This window comes from Phasianus colchicus, chromosome 25, assembly GCF_987193195.1.
Source record: "Phasianus colchicus chromosome 25, bPhaCol1.hap1.1, whole genome shotgun sequence".
Taxonomy (NCBI): Eukaryota; Metazoa; Chordata; class Aves; order Galliformes; family Phasianidae; genus Phasianus; species Phasianus colchicus.
This window is the reverse complement of record NC_143460.1, coordinates 5,453,115-5,472,564: the sequence shown is the minus strand read 5'-3', so window position 1 is coordinate 5,472,564 and position 19,450 is coordinate 5,453,115. Positions and strand designations below refer to the sequence as shown.

Here is a 19,450-nt window from a genome sequence, read left to right as displayed (position 1 = left end):
GGAAAATCTAGTTATTAACAGTTACACACATCTGAAAATGGAGGATTAGGAATTTATGCTAAAGAACCCAACAATAGAAATAAAGGCACTGACACACTGCTGTTCAGTCTCTAACAGATGACCTAACTATGACCCCCACTCCTTAATTAAGGATTGCTGAAAGCCAAGGCAGGGGAGGAGGCTGCTCTGAAGCCATTCTAGCTTCAGCAATTGGATCTCCAAAGCCAGCTGGTGATGGGAGCTGGGACTGCAGGGGCTGCAGGCCTGACTTGCTGTGATGGCTTTTATGCCAGCAAAAACAATAAGGAGTGCCTGCAAGTATCTAAAATGAAGAAAATAACTGTAAAAGTGATTTCATTTTGGTGTGAGGCATCTCTTACAACTGATGTCAAAGGAAGGATGCTGAATTAATTCAATCTGCAATGTTAGTTTTCCTCCAAACACTTGAACTGATGTGAACTGGCTGTTCAAAGGTCAGTATGCACTAAAACAGAGAATGGGCTGCCAGAAAGTGGTCTGTGCTCTGCTCCTTAGTGCTGCACCCAGAGAAAGGAGGAGTGACAGTCCCTACCATTAGAGAAAGAGGTTTAACATTTGCTTCCACTGAAGCTGAAGAGCATTTGTAAAATTACTGCAAGCTCTTTTGTTCCCATGGAGCAGAAAAGCCATTTTCAACACCTGAATGTGATCTGCAGGTGGTGCTTACCCCTTGTTTGGGGGTCACACAAAGCACTCAGAACATAACTGGGTATCGTTATGGGGATTAGTTAAATGCTAAGGTAAAGGGGAAAGCAGTCATCCTGTCAGCAACACGCAAGTATGTCATGTTCACTTTAATTCTCTTTCAAAATGAGCTTTTATCCTCCAGAATTGTTTTCCAAAAACTAACAACACTCTGCTGACAAAGAGCCTACAACAGGCAACATGTTCTGCTTCTCATCTTAGAGGCGATGTGAAAGGGAGGAGAAATCTGTACAATTATGTTTCATTTCTCTGTGCTTCTCTACATAAAACCGTTAGGGGACAGAGAGCAAATGGATCCCAGTTTTACTGCCTGTGAAGTCACACAGAACTGCTGATGTCTGTAAAGAAGAGCGTGTCCCTGCACTTCGTTCCTGAGTTGGCAAAGCTATTCTCTGTAATTGCTCATATTCCAGCACCCTCCTACAGAAGGCCAGAACTCAGCCTATGTGAAAAGATGTTTTTATTAGCAGAATATCACTGCCAGCCAAAGCCTTTGCTGATCTCTGTGCAGTCTAACCAAGGAAATGCAGCGCAACTGTGTGAATGTGAACCTGATTCTGGATCAGGTGAGACAAACAGGCAAGGCTTGTGAAGTTTCAACAGAGCCATTCCAGCGATGCTATGGGCTGTCTCAGATCAGGGAACAGCAAGGCACGCCAGCTGCAGGAGGCCAAAGTTTTCCGATGCAATCAGCTGCTGCTGGTTGGAGTGCCTTCAGAGAGCCGCGCTACAGAGGCTGACCTGTCATCATGTCCCAGGATAGATGTGAAGTCACTGGAATGGATCAGCAGATCAGGAAAAGTCTGCTGCCTGAAGTGGCTGTTTCACCTTTTGTGGAAATGGGTCTCTGTGCTCTCAGCAATTGGACAGACTGTTCCAGAGCAGGACTTACCTCTACCAGCAGAAGGACTAGAACACAAAAAGGCACCTCTTCCCAAACCACAACTGCTCCATCTCCAGCACAGCTATTTAGTTCAGAGAGAATTTTGTGCAACATAATCTAAAATCCTGACACATTTCTGCTCTTCTCCTTAAGCACAAATGGCATTGCAGCACAACACATTTACACATGCTGATTTGCTGGTTTCCAGCAGCAGCTAAAATAAAGGCGATGCGATGGAGCAGTACTTGCACAAAGGGCTGATCTTCCTTTTCTCAACGTGGACAAAAGCTCAGAAATGAATTATTTGCCCCAGCACAGGAGGCCGTTCATTCACCTCATTCAGGGAAGGCCACTACCTGCTGCTCCAGGAAAACTGAGCCTCTGCCTCCCAGAGGGGTAAAAGACACTGACAGTTATGGAAGCTACAAATGGGATACTTTTCTGATCCTGCTGGGCTACCAGCAATCAGAAGTTGCCTCTACAGTTTCACATACACTGTGCAAACTGTGTCCTTACTGCCACAAGGAAATGGTTGCAGACATCAGATCTGCTGTCCTAAATCACCCATAGGAACACTGCCATTTTCCTGATAGCACGTACTAATGTAAACCAAAACTAGCACTAAGCTACAACTTACCTGTTAACAGCTATGTGAATGCTGAGTGCAGACTGTAATTACTTTATTCTCTTTTTATGACCAATTTCCCTTTTATTATCAAACCATAACATTAACATAAAACGGAGAAAAAACATTTTGCGTTTGAACTGTATGAAGAAAAGTATTTAAATTCCATTTATAGCCAATAAAAGTGATGGCCTCTAAAGAGATCATTCAGCATGACAGACGCTGACAAGCCTTGATTTGTATTTTCTGCTCAAGGCCTGATGCACCGAGCAGAGGGAGGCACGCTACGAGTAGAACTGACTGCTGACAACACAGGCAGAGGAGAACTGGGCATACCTTTTCAAGTATGTAGATACGTAGGTAGGAGGTGCACCAGAATGGGGAGCTTCATTTCCCTTTGATTCATCCCTCCACGGCTGCCGGGTGTAGGAGCCGCTCCGCACGATGTTAGCAGCTGATTCTCTAATGCAGGAGAGAGCACAAAGTTTGTGTAGGAAACACAGAGTCTGCTTCTGCCTCCTGCACAGCCCCCAGCACAAACCCTTCCCTCACACCCACCTACATACATCACTGCTTACAGGTGGCAACTCTCTGAAATGCTTCTTTTGGTCAGTTGCTGTGATTATCAGCTGTGTTATTTAAGAATCAGAAGAGGATGTGATATTTTGCATGAATATCCTTTTCTAGTCCAAAGACTTGCAACTGAGGGTTAGATTGGCCCTAAATTTAACGTAACGTACTAAACAACGTCACCTTGTATCAAGCAGCATGGCACAAATGGAACAGCTAGAAGGAAGTATCTATAATTAAACTATTAATTTTCTATCATGCAATGATAGAAGTAAAAGCCACACAGTGTGACAAATCCTCTGCTATATTTAGCAGTATAAAACAGACAGAATATTTGGCAATATCTAAAATCACTTGTCAGTTTATGAATTACGTTATCAGCAGCCACGCTTTTCTATTTATCTGAAATTGGGGCTGCTTTTCCTAAACCACGCTCCAGCAGTATGTCCTATCCTGCTCTAGTTTTGGACAGGACCTCGAGCCACAATTAATAATCAATTTTCAATTGTCTTTCCAAATGCCCTTCCAGACATCTGTGGTTCCAAGAAGTGATATTCAGCTGTTTTGAAACGAAGGAATATCAGAAAAAAACCTGTCCTGCACGGTGCATCTGGGCACCATCTGTTTGTGCAGCCCAGTCCTCCTTGCTCTCTGCTTCAGAGCGAAGGACACTTACCAGCACTCAGCTGGAGATGCCACTCAATCCAAGCCACTGCCAAAACCACTCAAGCTTATCAGCCATTTGTCTGCTGCAGTCCAAACCCCAGCGCCAGCTGAGATTAAGCAAGAACACAGCAGGGAGGTTCCAGCAAAAGATCAGCAAAGAATGTCAATCTGTGCTGAAGCTCTCCTGGTGGTCACATCCTGGGACACCTCCATAAGTGCAGATCACAGAACTGCTCTGTGTGTGCCTGCTCACCACTGCTGTGCAACTGGCTGAACATGAGGCCAGCTGAAATTCTCCTCCACACCATGAGTAACTGGCACAAATGGCTGTTCTCTACAAATACACCGTGATATACTGGGTATTCATCCCATTTATACTGTGGTTCTGCCCAGAGGCAACTACAAACAACCCTCCAAAAGCAGCCCCTGCAACGTATACAGCTCTGCACATGAGAGTTCACAAACTCAGAGAATCAAAAAGTGACAGATATGTGAATAAAGGGAACTGAAGGTAACTACAGAGCAAGTGACAGAAGTACAGATGTAAGAGCTGCAAAGTCAGACACTTGCATACAAAATGATAAATGAAAAAGTAAGCATTTACCTAGTTTCCCAGATGGAGACAATACATATATGTATATATATAAATAGTGATACAGGGGTGGAGAAAACAATCACTTGTCCTGCTTACCTAAATGAAAGGCAATGCACTAGAACTTACTGTAAATACCTGTGCAGATAGGACTGCTAGAAAAGATATGAAGCATTAATACAGGAAAAAGATATTCCACAGGAACTGCCTGCAGGATTCAAGCTGAGCCTTCAGTCAAACATTCAGTCTCACCTGTTTTCTTTCTCCTCTATGTCACTTGCACTGCTCAGTCTTCTGGGGGCTATTGTGGCTAGATAGCTCTTGTTCTCTTTATCCTGATAAACAAAAGTAATTCAGCTGTAAATCTGTTACACCTACAGCACATTCAGCAACAAATAAATTCACTATCAGATTCAATCACAGAAGTATTTTCCTGTCTAAAGACAACTTGTTTGAGGCTTTTTCTTGGGCAAGAAATGTGACAGCATAAAAATATCCACCTTAGACACGATTTCCTGAACAACATGTTAGCAAATGTAAGCAGCTTCTAATTAGTACTACTTAAAAATGGGCAGCAGTTACAGCTAGAATACATGGAATGAGACTCACAAATACAGCTGGTGGATAGAGAGGGAATCTATTTAGATGACAAGGAAGGAGAATTTCCACTACAGATATGTGCTACTGTCCAGATTTGATATTTTCTGGTGAAGAATGAGCTGTGCCAGATTGGCAGCCCACCTGAAACTGAGCAGGAAACAGGTCAAAGGGGCACAGAACTCCAGTCCTGCAAGGACAGCTGTGTCAGGATTGCAATCAGTGGAAAAAGGTGCACGTGTGTGTGCATACAATAAAAAGAACTGGAGATACCCAAATCTGTTCAACTCTTTGGAAGGCTGGATAACAGCAGGACAAGGGGAAATGGTTTGAAGTTGAGGGAGGGCAGATTGAGGTTGGATGTCAGGGGGAAGTTCTTTCCCATGAGAGTGGTGAGGTGCTGGAACAGCTGCCCAGAGAGGCTGTGGATGCCCCGTCCATCCCTGGAGGTTGGATGGGCCCCTGGGCAGCCTGGGCTGGTATTAAATGTGGAGGTTGGTGGCCCTGCATGTGGCAGGGGGTAGGAGATTCGTGATCCTTGATCCCTTCCAACACGGGCCATTCTGTGATTCTGTTATGGATACAAACCTAGCAATAAGTGAAAATTAAAGGGAAACTGTCTTGAAACAGCAAGGTAAACATCTCAACTGGGATACACCACAAAACCTTTGTGAAAGACGAGCCAAACCTTGTCTTTGCTGTCCAATAAGGCAGATATCCGAGGGGTGGACGAAGATCGATAGATAGAAGCAGCCTTATCTCTCTGTGCCTCACGGGGGGCACTGACTTCACTCAGTGTGTTGTGGCTGCCAGTTTTCCGCAGACCCAACCGCCACGAGGAGGGCGACTCATCCTTCTGCTCGTCCGACCTGCTGAGCCAACTGAACTGCAGAGGGGACAAGGAACGTCAGAAGGTGAGAGCACTGCAAGGCTGGATTTTAGTTCTGAGAAATGCTTCAGCAGGCCTCGCTTTATGCTGGGCTACAGCCAAACTGCATATCTGATAACGTGCACAACTTTGGACTCCACAGCTCAAAAGCAGTGTAGAAGAAGGGGAAGAGATTCAAAGGCAACCAGTAGAGCAAGAGAGCTTTTGTGTGAGGAGTGATTCAGTACAGGAGGCTTCAGGGTGAGATGGGACTGACAAAACCTTAAAGGGCACACAGAGGGGTGAGTCAGAATTCACTGTTCATTATTCCTTCCTTCCCATAAGGGAACTTCAGCTTGAGTTGGACAGTGTACAGAAGAGCAATAGTTGGATTTGAACAAGAAGTTAGATTTTGGTAAGAGGCAAAAAGTTAAAAAAAAAAAAAAAAAAGAAAAGAAAAGATGACTTAGCAAGAATCATTTTCCCTCTGGCATATAACTGGTACTTCATCTTTGCAACAGTGCCTGCTGCCCTCCATATTCTGGTGCAAAAAAGAAACCAGCAGCATAAGATACGTATCCTAAGCAAAACATAGAGCCTCCCAGTGCCATCTGGCTGAGTGATGCATGAGCTGGACAATTCAGATAACTTTTCAGTAACTGCCTCACCTTTGCAAAGCCTTCATAGCCTGGCTATCTAGTCAGAGGCAAACTTTATCTTCTCTGCTTACTGGGCTGTAATGCTGTGTCACTGAATAAACAGGGTTTGGCAAGTGACACACTTCAGACTAGGATGCCAAATTCAGTGCTGATATCTCAGCACAACCCTCTGGTGAAAGAGCTGCTGGTAAGAGATCAGCATCAGCTGTCTCAAAACTGACAGCAGCACACAGCACCTGTGGCAAGTAAGGCTTCCTGGTGAACACCAGGATTTGTTTCAGCAGGTAAGAGTCTAGAAGAGGTATCACACAAATGTCCTCCTCTGTGCTTGACTTCTATTGCTGCTAATGCAGCATCTTTGCCAAAATTGAAGCTGACTCTCAGGGGCAACTCAGGAAAGCACAATAGTATGCAGAATGCCTATTTCCCAGCTAACCATACTGCTCTCAAGCACTGTTCCAGTCCCCGCTGATTCCAAATTCTCTTACCCTTCTGGCAGATGCAGTGAAGGAGTTGGACTCTGGTGGTGGTATTTGCTCAGTGATGGTGGGCCTGGTTTCGTGGCTGGAGTGGTTGGCAAAGGACTCTTCCTTCCTTTCTACAGTTTTTAAAAAAACACAAACATTTCAGTATCACATTTTTCAAGGCCCTTCTTTACAAGCACTCAAGTTCGGAGTTGCTGTGCCCTAGGCATGTCTTAGATCACAAAGATGATGCCAAGCCTAAACAAGCTTTACTTCAACGAGGCTTTCTACTCACTGAATAGTTACTTCCACAGTCACCAGATGGATATATTTGCCAAGGAAACCTTTAGAACTTCAACTCCATGGTAAGAAAATCTTCTCAGAAAGAAGGTCTGCCTCTAGGTCGGACCACTCACCAAACACAGCCACATTTAAACACACATGGGAAATGTCCTGCCTACACCAACAATGCAGTATTTTCCTCTCCCAGCAATGAGTGCCTCTCACAGTCATTGTTTTGAAAAAACAAATAATAGGTGTAAGCATCCAAGCAGCACAAGCAAATGAGGTATGTGCAGTGAATAAAAAGCTCGTTGTCTTCTACCATCTTGCAGCACCTGAAGTGCTCATCCCAAAAATGGCCCATGAGGAAAAAAAACCCTGCTGTTTGAGAGCATGCCATGTGCTCGTAAGTCCAGGTGAGATGGAAGTAGAAACTAAAATACAATGCATGGTATGTTTTCTGAAAAAATATGCTGATCTGAAAGCTGGCTTTTTTTAGTACACTGGCTATATTCTATGTATACATACTTGAAGTGAGATTGCAGGATGTCTTTAACAACTAAGTAAAAAAGAACACAGTTCTCAAATTCAATTCCTATCACTGCCTGGCTAACTATTAAACCTCAAACTGCACTGTATCTTACCTGATTCCTTTTCAGCATCTGATTCTGAAACTTCATCTTCTTCAGCTTCTTCCTCTTCTTCAGAGCTAGAACTGCTCGAGTCTTTGTTCTCTTCCTCCATATCTGTGGTCTTCAGCCTATCTTCCTCATAGAGAATTTTCTCTTTGCTTAAGAACCAGGAATTTTAAGGATTACCAAGTGAGTTCTTTCTGAGCTCTACTTCTCAGGAACACACAGACATGATCTGCTATACACAGAAGATGCAAACTGACAAAAATCAGTCTGTATGCTCTGCATCCCAGCCCTTCCAGCACTGCCCGTTTCCCACGGATTCCAATGCCAGTCTCTCATCTCCTAACTTTGTGGGCATTTCTCAGAGTGAAGAAATGTGGTCTCCTCTCTTTTCCTAAGAAAACAATCCACCAGCAAGGCCGTATGGCTCTGCAGCTGCAAAGCAGTTCTCAGCCCAAAGGTCAAAATGACGATCAGGAAGAGAAGCTGGGGACCAAACAGCAGCCCAACTCCTTGTCCTGGCATTCCATGGGTACAGTAAGAACCATCTAATACTACATTTAAAAAAGGCTGAATTTGAAAGGAGTCAAGAAATAAGCACGAACAGCAGTAGACCTTTTAAAAGCAGCTGACAGTTTACAGATGCTGCCCTATTACAGTGTGCAGCTTGTTTTCAGAGAAGAGAAAAGAAACGTACTTCATGAAGACTCCACTTTGAGGTTTGCCATTCATGTCAGCTTCAATCAGCTTATTCCTCGTCTCCTTCTCACTTCGCAGCTGTCCGAAAGTCCAAGCAGATTGCAGAGAGAGAAACAGACATCTTAGCATGGCACCTCAGCACACCATTAACATCCATGGTGCAAGGACACCAAGATGAAAAACACTGCATTTGCCCAGCAAACTCCTTCAGCAGGTGCACATCTGCAAGAGCCCTGCATGTCCTGGTCTAGGGCTCCATCAGCAGTAGCTACAGACACACAGCCCATCCTGAGCCTGCAGCTGCAAGGCAATAAGGCTCAGCAGGAGTCTGCAGCAGTCTGTGCTGAGACTCAAAGCGTGACTTTCATGGTACTGCTCTGCACCTGCCCACGCAGACACAGTGCTGGAGGTCCATCCACATGCAGTTGGACACCCATGAAATCAGATTGGATTCAGTTTAAAATCTGCTGCCTGTGTCCCCATTGTGCACTCATAGTCAGGGAAGAGCATTCAAGCGTGCCCAGCACAGGGAGGGCAGATCTCCCACATAGGGGGCCGTTCTTAAACCCCTCAGTGCCAAAATTCAGCACTGGACAGGAATACCTGCAATCATTGCAGCAACCAAAGTGTTCTCCCAGATAGAAATGTGTCACTGCTGATGGACAACAACAAAAAAAACAAAACTAAAAGCACAGGGATGGCTGAGGTTAAAATAAAGAAATGAATAACGACCACAATTAGAGGCTCGCTTTGAAGCCTGTCTCCTTTGTACCATGTCTAGCTGGGTTACTCTTCCTTTTTGATGGAACGAGCTGACAATGGCACAAGAAGGAAGAACTCTGGAAATTCAGAATGTAGGAGAAGGATTCTTCCCTTCTTTCCAGCTCTGCTAAAGCTGGCTGCATTCATTTAATAAATGGAGATGGCCTTTATCTAGTGCTACCAATCCAGAGAAGCAGGGGGTTACTATCTCCTGCAAAGCATGCCTAAAAATGGGTTAGCACACATCCAAAAAGGTCTCATGGCTGTTTCTGTTGCTTTTCTTCTGAAGAATACATTTATCTGCACTATCCTGGTGCATCTGCATGGGAGGGAACCCACAACAAAGTGCTGGTAGTATTTATCAACACCTCATTTAAGGAGAAGCTGATTAATTTTTTAAAACTTTCTGTGAATGCTAAGGATGCTATTTAAGGGTGACAGCAGCTGTGCTATGATCAGAGCTCGAGTTCTACCACCCACCTCGTCAGTTCCTCAAAATACTCCACTGGGTTTTACCAGCAATGCTCTCATTCTGTCTGCTTCTGAATCCAACGTTTTCAATTATATTTTCTGATATTTGTCATTATTTTCTATTTGAAAAGATGTTAGGCTGTTTTTTGGAAGCACCCGAACGGTATAATTGTACAAACCAGATGAAACAGGAAAATATGTAACCCCAAGCCTACTTCCTGGCCTGATGGCTGCCTTTACTTTGATCAAGATACATTTTAATGACAACTTTCTGCTAATAAATCCATCCAATATCTCCACTGCATCATGAAGCAGGAGTTTAACAAGGTTTTGAAATCAGAAATCTTTCTCAACAGTGACAGTGTAATCCCTCAGACACAAACACGATGTGGACTTGGGTAAATTGCTCATTAAGAAAAGAGCAGTTTGGCATTACAGAGTTTGCCAGCAAACAAAAGCAATGAAAGGAGCAACTCCAAAGATGAACTACAATTCTTTAGCAGCTCACAGAATTGTACACCTCAGCAGACCTTGATACAGTCAGCCATCCAGTTTCCTACATTCCTATCTACTGAAAATATTGGTGTATTTAGAGATCCTTGAGTGACTGACGTAAAAAATAGCTGCACCTCCACTTCATGCTTCTGCTAATGCCATGTGCTTTAGAGAACACCTGTGCACAGAAGGTAACTGGATATGTGGAAAACGATCTGCCAAGAACTCACCACTGTCTGTTTCTTCTGCAGCATTTCTAAATGCTCAACCAGTCCCTCATCGGCCACGTCGAATGGAGTCTGGCCCTGATGCAAAAAGAGGACAAGAGGCTATTCAATCCAGCATGCCATTAACACTCAAAAAAACACTATTTATCAGTGAAGAATTAAACTGAATGTGCACCACAGCCACTCTGCCTTGATTCTGAGCAACGTTCTGCTACGCTCTACAGTACAGAAAGCCAAGTGACAGCAGTCGTGGTTTCCTGACACTTCATCAGAGCAGCTGCCATCAGGGAGGCACAGCTCCTGACTGCTACGGCTCAGACCTAAGTCAAGATTAAAGCATGTGACTATCTGTGTTGTGAAAAGCACACTCTTGGACTGAGAAGGATTGCAAACAACTTGTTCTGCTGCATTACTGTGTACCCCAACCTCCTGAAGGGCTGCCCACCATCAGCAGGCCAAAAAATCTGGGGGCTATTTCCACATCCATGAACATTCACAAATAAGAGAAAGCCAAACAATTACTTTGGGGCATAAAATCAAGTTACATTTACACCACAATGAGACTTGATGGCTAATGATCAAATAACTCCAGATCGTCCTGGCCATCTGACTGAGCAAGGTAATAGTCTCTGACAGGAAATATCTGGCAACTGACTGCAGCAAATACAATTGTGTCTGTTTCTTTTCATGTCTATCAAAATAGAAAACCCACACGCCTCCTGAGCACTTTGGAAAAGCTTCTGATGGCATTAAAAACAAAAACAATTCCCCATATTTTGAATGCCACAGAGCTCACCATGCTAAAGTGGTGCCTCCTCCTACAGAGATCTCTTTCACATCAGTTTCCAGTACGGACAAGGAGGGGAACAAAGTGCAACCGTGGACAAGCACACTTCACCTCCTGAATATCCATGGGCTCCTTAAGCAAACTTCTAGCTCTTAGCATGGAAGTGGGGGTGCTTTCCTTCCTTTCTAATTCCCCCCTCACAAATGCCCTATTTTTCTTCGCTCGTTTCTCACAAGCATTGTGAATTTTATTTCCTTTTTTATGACCAAGACAGAAGAGTAGGAAAGATTTCATGCTGCCAGTGCCTCAAGGGCTCATGAATTTGCAATGCTTTATAGCTTAATATTAGCATGTTATTTTGCACTCCAAGATTGTTTTTCTCTTGATGCTCAATATATTAGGGTCATACTGAAAGAGGAATACACACATTAGCCCCTATCTTGGTCCTTGTTTCACCACTGATGTTTTCCAATAAGACCTAAAATCTTATCTTCCTTCCTCCTGCCAAAAGTCCTCATTTCCTGTTGCTTTTCAGTGCTCTGGTACACATGCAGAACTGCTCACCATGTAACCTGTCACGCTGCTGGATCAAACTGATAAGCAATTATGGCATATGGCAATGAAGTCGAAATGCATCTTGCAATGAAATACGCTGCATGTTGTGCCTGCAGTGCCTGCTGTGCTTACTGACCAGCTTGTTCCTGACATCCATGTCACACAACGCCTCAGCCAAGATGGAGCAGGCTTCCTTCACCCCCCAGTGTGCAGCAGCGTGCAGTGGAGTCCATCCATCGTTGTCCTGGACGTTCAAATTAAACCCAGCCTGGATCAAGAGCCTGAGAAAAGAAGCAACACTGATTCCTGCCCACTCAAGAGCAACTTCTGTATTCCCTTCAGAACACAATCCCTGTAACAAGTGAGTCAAGCACAGCACCTGGCATGGAGAAGACAGTTGCTAACTCAGGTTTGGTGGTGGTTCTACTGAAAAACAAGGCCACATACTGTAGGAACAGTCTGTAAGGAGACAGTGCTGGCAGAACTGCCAGGCAACAGGCAGAGATATTGCTGACTGCGATCACCAGCTGTTAAACCTGTAGGTTAAATAATGGACAACTTCAAGTAAGAGTTTGTGCAGATCAGACCTTGCACAGATAAAGCAAATCATACCCAAGACAACTGCCTGGGAACATCCTTTCATCCCATTTACTGCTTACCCTTCCACCTGCTGCCCCCTCCATCAAAGCACTGCGCTGCAATGCATCTGGGGCTTGAATATTTAAAACCAAAACAAACAGAAGAGAGACAATTGTCTGAAACGTCAGAGGCACAACAGTACACAAGTGATCAGGTGAAAGTACTGAGCAGCTCACGTATCGAAACTGACTGTTATCCAGCTGCTTAAATACTGGAGGACATCCCAGGGGAATTCTGCAGGTCCAGTAAAACTGCCTCTGAAAATTTCCATGGTGGTGTTTCCACCGTGCACAGCCACCTTCCTTCAGCTCAGGGGAAATCTAGCATGACCCCAGAACAGCAGAGTGTTGAAACTCCTGCAACTTTACACTGATGTGTTTCAGTGCTAAATAAAGCACAGTGGTGCTACAGCAGCAGTGTGCTTCCCTGTAAAAGAAGTTTTAAATCAGGTGCAGCCTTTATGTTGATTCTCCAGCTGGCAAAAAGGAGGAACACAGTTATTAAGATACTCAAGGTCATGGAGAAATTCCATGTCTCATTTGAGTTAGCCAGCTGCTGGCTTTCAGCCCCTTTGGTTTAAGTCACTGAAGCTTTGTATGTGAACTTACAGGGTGGCCATAAAACACACAAAAGTGGAACAGTGTCAGCTCTCTGTGAGATCTGTTTATCACTACAATATTTAATGCCAAGGAGTAGCTGAGCAGAAGTGGACATCTGGCAAATGGGGAACACAGCTTCCATTGACTGGAGAGAAAACCTCCCAGTAAAAACCCGTGGGACCAAACCCCATATTGTTCAGAGGGATATTAGATTTCTATTCCATATGATCTGTGTTGAATTAGCATTCTTGGGCACAGCAGAGACACAGACAGCTCATAACTCTATTATAAGTTCTAATGAATGAATATTAAGAGGAAACATAGAGATTAACAAAATTACTTGAGCTTGATAAGAAGCTGCTCTTACGCATCAAGTCATGTCACTTAAGACTATGAAATAAGGAATCAAGGTGGATGAATGTTTCCAGAAAGCATTTCAACCTGCATATGATTAGCTCCATCCATTATTTAGGAAGCTTTACTGCTGGGACATCCTGACTTGACTCTACCTGTAAAAATATTAATGCTCATTGCCAGGAAGCACAGCACTGATCAAACTTAGGTCCATAATGAGCTTATGAGTCCTGGAGCAGTAGAAGCAGCACTGTTACATGGTGGGATCTCTGTCATTGTTGATGGCTACAAGAGCAGCAGTATTACGTGTTGGGACACTGAGGCAGAGGTGGACACTGCATTTTTCTACTAGTCTCACATTCTGGTCACGTCAGCTGTCAGTGTGTTTGTGATTGCCATGCAGGATGTACTGTTCCCCCTAGGCTGAAATTATACTTTCATCCTGGTACGTCTGACTTGCTACCCCTAAAACTTGTACTCTAAGTGAAACCTGACCTTCTAATTTGCCCTGGTCTCAGAAAAACTTCATTTCTCTGAAAACCTGGAGGTATGAGAGGCAATTTTCCAGCCTCTATGTATTTCTAGGTGAATGACCATGGCTGGGCACATAATTCTACTGAGCATTTAGACAACAGCAGCCCAAAGATGTTGGTATGAAACACATTTCTCTCAACTAAAAATCTGTGTGTGTTCCTCAGGAAAACCACGCTCAGTTCAACACAGCAGCCAGGGGAAGGAGTTCCTACCTCATGACTTCAGAATAGCCCTTTGCTGAAGCAACGTGAAGAGCTGTGGCACCCGTCTGAGGCTGCTTTACATCTTCAATTCTCCCACTGTTCAGCCACTGCCGGGCATCCTGCAGCATCTGCTGCTCCTCTTCTTTCCTTGCCAGGTCTAAGTCTACCCCTAAGACAGCAATGCACAGAGATTATCAGGTGAAAGCTCTCATGCGCTTTGTAAACTTATCCTATTTTTCATTTGCTACACAAGATTATTAGCTTATGTCATCTTCCAAAAACATCAGCAAAAGCTGTTTCTAGCAGCTGGGAGATCTCGTGCATCATCGACAGAAACTTCAAAGCAGTCTGACTTAAAACAAGAATAAATACTCAGATCTGAAAGTTGAGGCACTGGTTGCAAACTCTGCTGGTCAACTACCAGCTTAATTGAACCAGCCATGGGTGGAGGGGTTGTACTGCCAATATGCTTTATTCCAGCCTAAAAGAACCACTTTGTGAACAACAATTAGTAAAAATAAGTTGTGCAGGACGTGCAGAAATGATCCTAAGGCATCCTCTGTAAGAGCAGCATAACCCCTGCAGTGTTCTCACTGGAAATTCAGTAAGTGAGCAAGCTGCACGTAGAGAGTGCACCAGGGCCATTTCAGTGCAATCTGAGGGACATATTTCATCAACTCCTCCAAGCAGCAAACCATGCTGGTAAAACAGTCCTAAACCATTTCGATGACAGGAAGTGGAAATAAAAGGTCAAATTAAAACAAATCAAGATCAATATTGAAAAGCAGCAGGCCCTACAGATCAGTTCTTTCACTGTAACAACAACATGATTACCGAGGAAATTGTAGGGCATGAGACTTATAATAGAACAAAAGAAAACACTTACCAACTCATTCTGTGAGCTGCGAAACATCGCATGATGTTGCAAATATTAAAATTGCAAACGGCTTCAAAACAAGAATTATAAATTTGCACAACAGTAGCAGCACATCTGGAGATGTTAAATGCAATGCTCCGCAAGCTCAGAGACCAAGAGAGACCACACAAGTCCACAAAACAGAAATCCATGGCAGATTCACATAGAAAATACATAGAAAGTCCATCTGGCTCAGGAATGCCTCGAGGCACAGGGGCTGCAGGCTGGGAAAATACTTGGAAGGGAAATCATGCACACTTGTCCTGTTCTTGTGCTTGCCCCAGGCATCTGCTTTCAGCTGAAGACAAAGCTGGAGGGATGCTTATCTAAAGTTTATAACACATTTATTCCAGCAATTATCAACCTTTTAAACTGTGTCAATGGGAAGCTTCTCAGCAGAGCCAGATGGTTGTTTTAGGGCATCTTAGCAGGATGCTACTAACGTGGCAAAGCAATGATAGAGCCAAACAAAATCCTAAGAAGTGTCAGGCAAAATATCTGCAGTAGAGGTGGAATTACTGCCTTAATGCCCTCTCAAAAACGTTATTGCAGTGCACGGCTTTCATCACCCATTTTAAAGAGAAACAGGTTGCATCCTTCAAGAACATCCCTGATGAACTTCATAGGTAGGACTTAAACCTCTTATACATACATACAGACACCAAACAGCTTGCAGATGAATTTCATGAGCATAGAGAAAAATCTTACACTGGTGAAGAATCCCTTAATTAAGACACTGTCCAAATCACTTCTACCAGTGACAGCTTTGCAGGGACAACTCACACAGACACACCTGACGAGGAAAGGGGAAATAGCAGAGCAGATGGGCTGCAGAAGTCTTGGGAAGGATCAGGATAAAGCAGGTCACTCTAGGACACACATTGCACTGCAGGCCCCAACTCTCAGCAGGGCTGCAAATCTCTCTTTGCATCACCAAGCCTTAGTGAAACCAGACCTTTCATTGGTACCAGAGATCAGAATTAAATCTCACTTTTAAAAGAACTGATCTAAAGAATTAGCTTTCAGGACTGCAGCGTCTTCCTTCTAAGAATCCTACTAAAAAGGACTGAGAATGCACAACACAAATCTTCTGCATTCGTTGCAATGTTCTAAGCAGAGGTGCCTCTGCTACCACTTAGGACAGATTTCAGATCTCCTTATCCACAGAGAAGCAGCCCATAGAATTTCTTTAGAGAATCCCTTCTCTGTCTGCCCCTCATGTTTTCAATCCCACTGCTGATTTACCTTGTTTCTTTACTTGTTCCAGAAGCAGGTCCTTCATGGCTGCCTCCTCTGCAATGTCAGACGGGACTTCACCTTCACTGTTCACAGCAGCCACGTTGGCTCCATGACTAATTAAATACCTACATGAACGAGAGCCATGCCACCGTCAGACCTCACGTGAAGGCTTCAGAGCAACTAACACAGGAAATCAAGTGGCAGAACAAAGTATACAATCTTCTCAATCAAGTTCACTTACCAAACAAGCATTCACATTCTTATCAAATTTCTGCTCTATAAAAGCTCGCTGCTAAGTGCAAGGCTCCTGGTCAGTGGCTCCTGCAAATAACTTTTCTTTCTCTGTACTACTTCAGTGTCCCCAGTTCTTGCACTCACCTGAGAGACGATGCCTTTAATCCAAGCTATCCTCAGTTTTTTCATTTATTTCATTCAAAAAACAATTAATGCCTCCTTCTACCCCTTATGTTTGCCAGTTCTTCAGCCCCAGTTATTCCACAGATCCCATATCTGGGCAACTCCCAGAACAACTTGTTGGTGCACAAGCAGTACCACTGCCTCCTCTGGGACAAACAACTATTTTGCCCTCTGTGAGCATAATGAACGTGCAGATCAGCTGCAGTCTTGCAGCAGGTTACTGCTTTGTCCTAAATATCAGCAAAACTCTCCATGCTCTGCTGCACCTCTGTGCTCATCAGCTCCTGCCAGTCCTCACGTTTCCCCTCTGCTCGGGGTTTTAGCAAAGTACCTAGCAAATCATAAATCACTCTAATGGGATCAGTAAAGGACAACCAGTTACAGGTTCCACCCTAACAGTAACAAATTTTGCATTCAGTAAAAGAAGGAAGGCGCCTTCTTTTTTTAACGTTGCCTCCAAGCGCTCTGTGAGCTGCAGAGCATCAATCATGGCTGCACCCACTCAAAGAGGAGGATGTGCAAAGTGTTACTGATACCCGAATAGCCTGAAACTCACTCACTCTGCAATGTTCAGGTAGCCACACGAAGCCACGGCGTGCAGGGGGGTCCAGCCCTCGTTATCTTGCTGGTTCACATTGGCTCCATTTTCTACAAGGAACTTCACCATGTCCAAATTCTCATCTATACAGGCCTGGGGGAGAGAGGGAAGAATTGGAGAAAAGAAAGAAATACAACAGTGTTAAATCAAATGAACAACTCCCATTGGTGGCTTGTTGGCAGCAGGCAACTCCTGATCTCACACTTGGAAATGTAAGGCAGCACGGAGGCGTGAGCTAAATTAATTTCAGAACTTCCAGAAATGAACTGTAACTCAACGAGCCTCTGGGTGGACAGCCTCTAAATTTACTCAAGCCTTGCACTTCACACCAATGCACATTTCCCTCCTCTACCCAACAATAACCTGCCTGGCACGTGGCACAGCACCATGCAGTGCTACCCCTGTTGGTTTCAGTTCTGGCACTGGATTGCTGGAAGCAGGGCACTCTGTCTATTGAGACAATGCCATCCCCCGACAGCAGGACGAGCGATGAAAGGAGATCTCACTGCTGATGGGACGAGCAGAGGAAGCACAGCTTCAAGCAGAGCACCTGCATGCTGGATGGAGCCCTTTGCTGATACAGTTATACAACAGCACAATTCTATAGACATGACTGCCTTAAAAAAAAAAAAATCAGAACACAAAATGGTGCATATTAAGTACAACTTTATTCAGCAGTGTTTATTCTCCTGAAGGGAATGACAACCCTTTATTAGCTGCTCTATTAACTGCAGAGCCTGAATTTACAGAGACCTGCTAGCTTTGAAGTTGCCAGACGAAAACCCAGCTGGATTTTCAGGTCTCAGCAGTTCTGTAAGGTGGAATTCCTCCTTCCTCAGATTCCTGGCTACAGCAATGCCCTGTGTTGCATTTACAGGAGGCTGCTATTTAGGGATGAGCTGGCAGCTTAACACGTGTCCGAGCACACGTGCCTCAGCTAAGGAGCACCAAGCATGGCTGGGGGGCAAAAGGAGCCTCAGACGTGTTCAGCTACAGGCAGAACCCAGCTCCTCACTCTGAGGAAGGCAAGCAGCTTGGTCACAAGTCCTCCCAAAGCTGGGTCCCTTTGCACAGCTTGCTGTGGGTGCATCCAGCAGTTCCAGCAGTCAGGAGGCTTCCAGCTGGTCGCTCCTCTGCAATGAGCAATGCTCACTGCTCTCCAATTTCAGTACTTGCTACGGGAGGGAAGGAAGCATCTCTAAGCAAAACCCCCCAAAGAAGCAATCCTTCATTATCTCATACAAATTACTCTTATCAATGAGTTATTCAGACCTTAATGTGGGAACACAACCATTACAAATAACTTTTCATTCAAAGCTAACACACCAAAGTGCATCACTGCTAACAGCCAAGCCAGGTTCTCCCAGGCAGAGCTTTCTTTGGAGGCAGGACAACCCCACTTTCTGCCCACCGAAGAACTACAAAGAACTTCACTGCTGTGGCTCTATGAAGCAGTGAAGCCAATGCTTGGTGCCTCTGCTGCTCTGCCCAGGGAGGAGCACAGCACAGCAGGACTGCCTGCACTGGGTGCACAGCTGAGTTCAGCCTCAAGGACTCCTTCCTCCTGTGAGCTCCATGTTTATTGGACAGACAGACGGTTCTATTTACATTCTTTATCATTAAAGCCACCCAAGCAGCTGCCACCCAGTACATTTGCTTCTTCAAGCCACAAAATGTTGGAATAAAAGAAAAATTATATAAAAAAATCTCTTTAGACACAAAATAAAACATGCGTGTTTTTAATTTACACTTGCTGTCGGCCATGCTCTGCTGCTGGTGCTTTTCCTATGGGACCAGAAGGGATAATGGGATAAATCATCAAGGTAGGACACAGGGAACTGCCAGGGGCTGCAATGCACTCCTATGCATGGTGCTAAGTACCAACCAAGTAGCACTCACATGTTTGCACAGATCCCACATTTGCACATACAGTCACAGTTCCTAAACCAGGCCATAAGGAAGAAGAAGCTCCAGGCTCAGATCTCAGGGCACCCATCAGCACAGGAGCCTGAGCCACCTGCAAACACCACCCACAGAGCCGGAGGGCAACGTTCTGCCTAAGCAAAGCAGGTTTCCTGAGGTTATGGAGGAAGGAGAAGAGGACGGAGAGGAAGTGAAGCGGCCGAGGTGTCCTCTCCTAAGTACTATTAATCCCCAGCCTTAAATTTAGGAGAGTGGTAAGTTCAGTAACCTGAGAGCATCCGTCACTATGCACAGTTCTCCTCTTTTATTTGCTGCGACGTTCCTTGGTACGTGGTAGGAATAACTTACCTCAGACAGCAATAGCACAAAGCACACACCTGCCTCCAGCCCAGAAGTGAGGAAAGAGGAGTGCTGCCTTCTCAGCATGGAGATGTTTGATGTGAGGAG

At 44.6% G+C, this 19,450-nt stretch overlaps 1 protein-coding gene across 9 annotated transcripts in view; it reads right to left on the bottom strand.

The window, feature by feature from the left end:
- The window catches only part of PPP1R12B (protein phosphatase 1 regulatory subunit 12B), an 85,633-nt gene that overhangs the window by 50,905 nt on the left and 15,278 nt on the right, over positions 1–19,450 (bottom strand). For all 9 annotated transcript variants that reach the window (XM_090124658.1, XM_090124656.1, XM_090124659.1 and 6 more), the window contains exons 2-12: positions 17,043–17,173; positions 16,072–16,190; positions 13,920–14,079; positions 11,718–11,862; positions 10,243–10,317; positions 8,283–8,362; positions 7,595–7,740; positions 6,693–6,802; positions 5,366–5,563; positions 4,333–4,415; positions 2,589–2,714 (exon numbers count right to left, since the gene is read on the bottom strand). In XM_090124658.1, the coding sequence (XP_089980784.1) occupies positions 2,589–2,714; positions 4,333–4,415; positions 5,366–5,563; positions 6,693–6,802; positions 7,595–7,740; positions 8,283–8,362; positions 10,243–10,317; positions 11,718–11,862; positions 13,920–14,079; positions 16,072–16,190; positions 17,043–17,173 (1,373 nt within the window). The remainder of the gene's footprint in view (positions 1–2,588; positions 2,715–4,332; positions 4,416–5,365; positions 5,564–6,692; positions 6,803–7,594; positions 7,741–8,282; positions 8,363–10,242; positions 10,318–11,717; positions 11,863–13,919; positions 14,080–16,071; positions 16,191–17,042; positions 17,174–19,450) is intronic.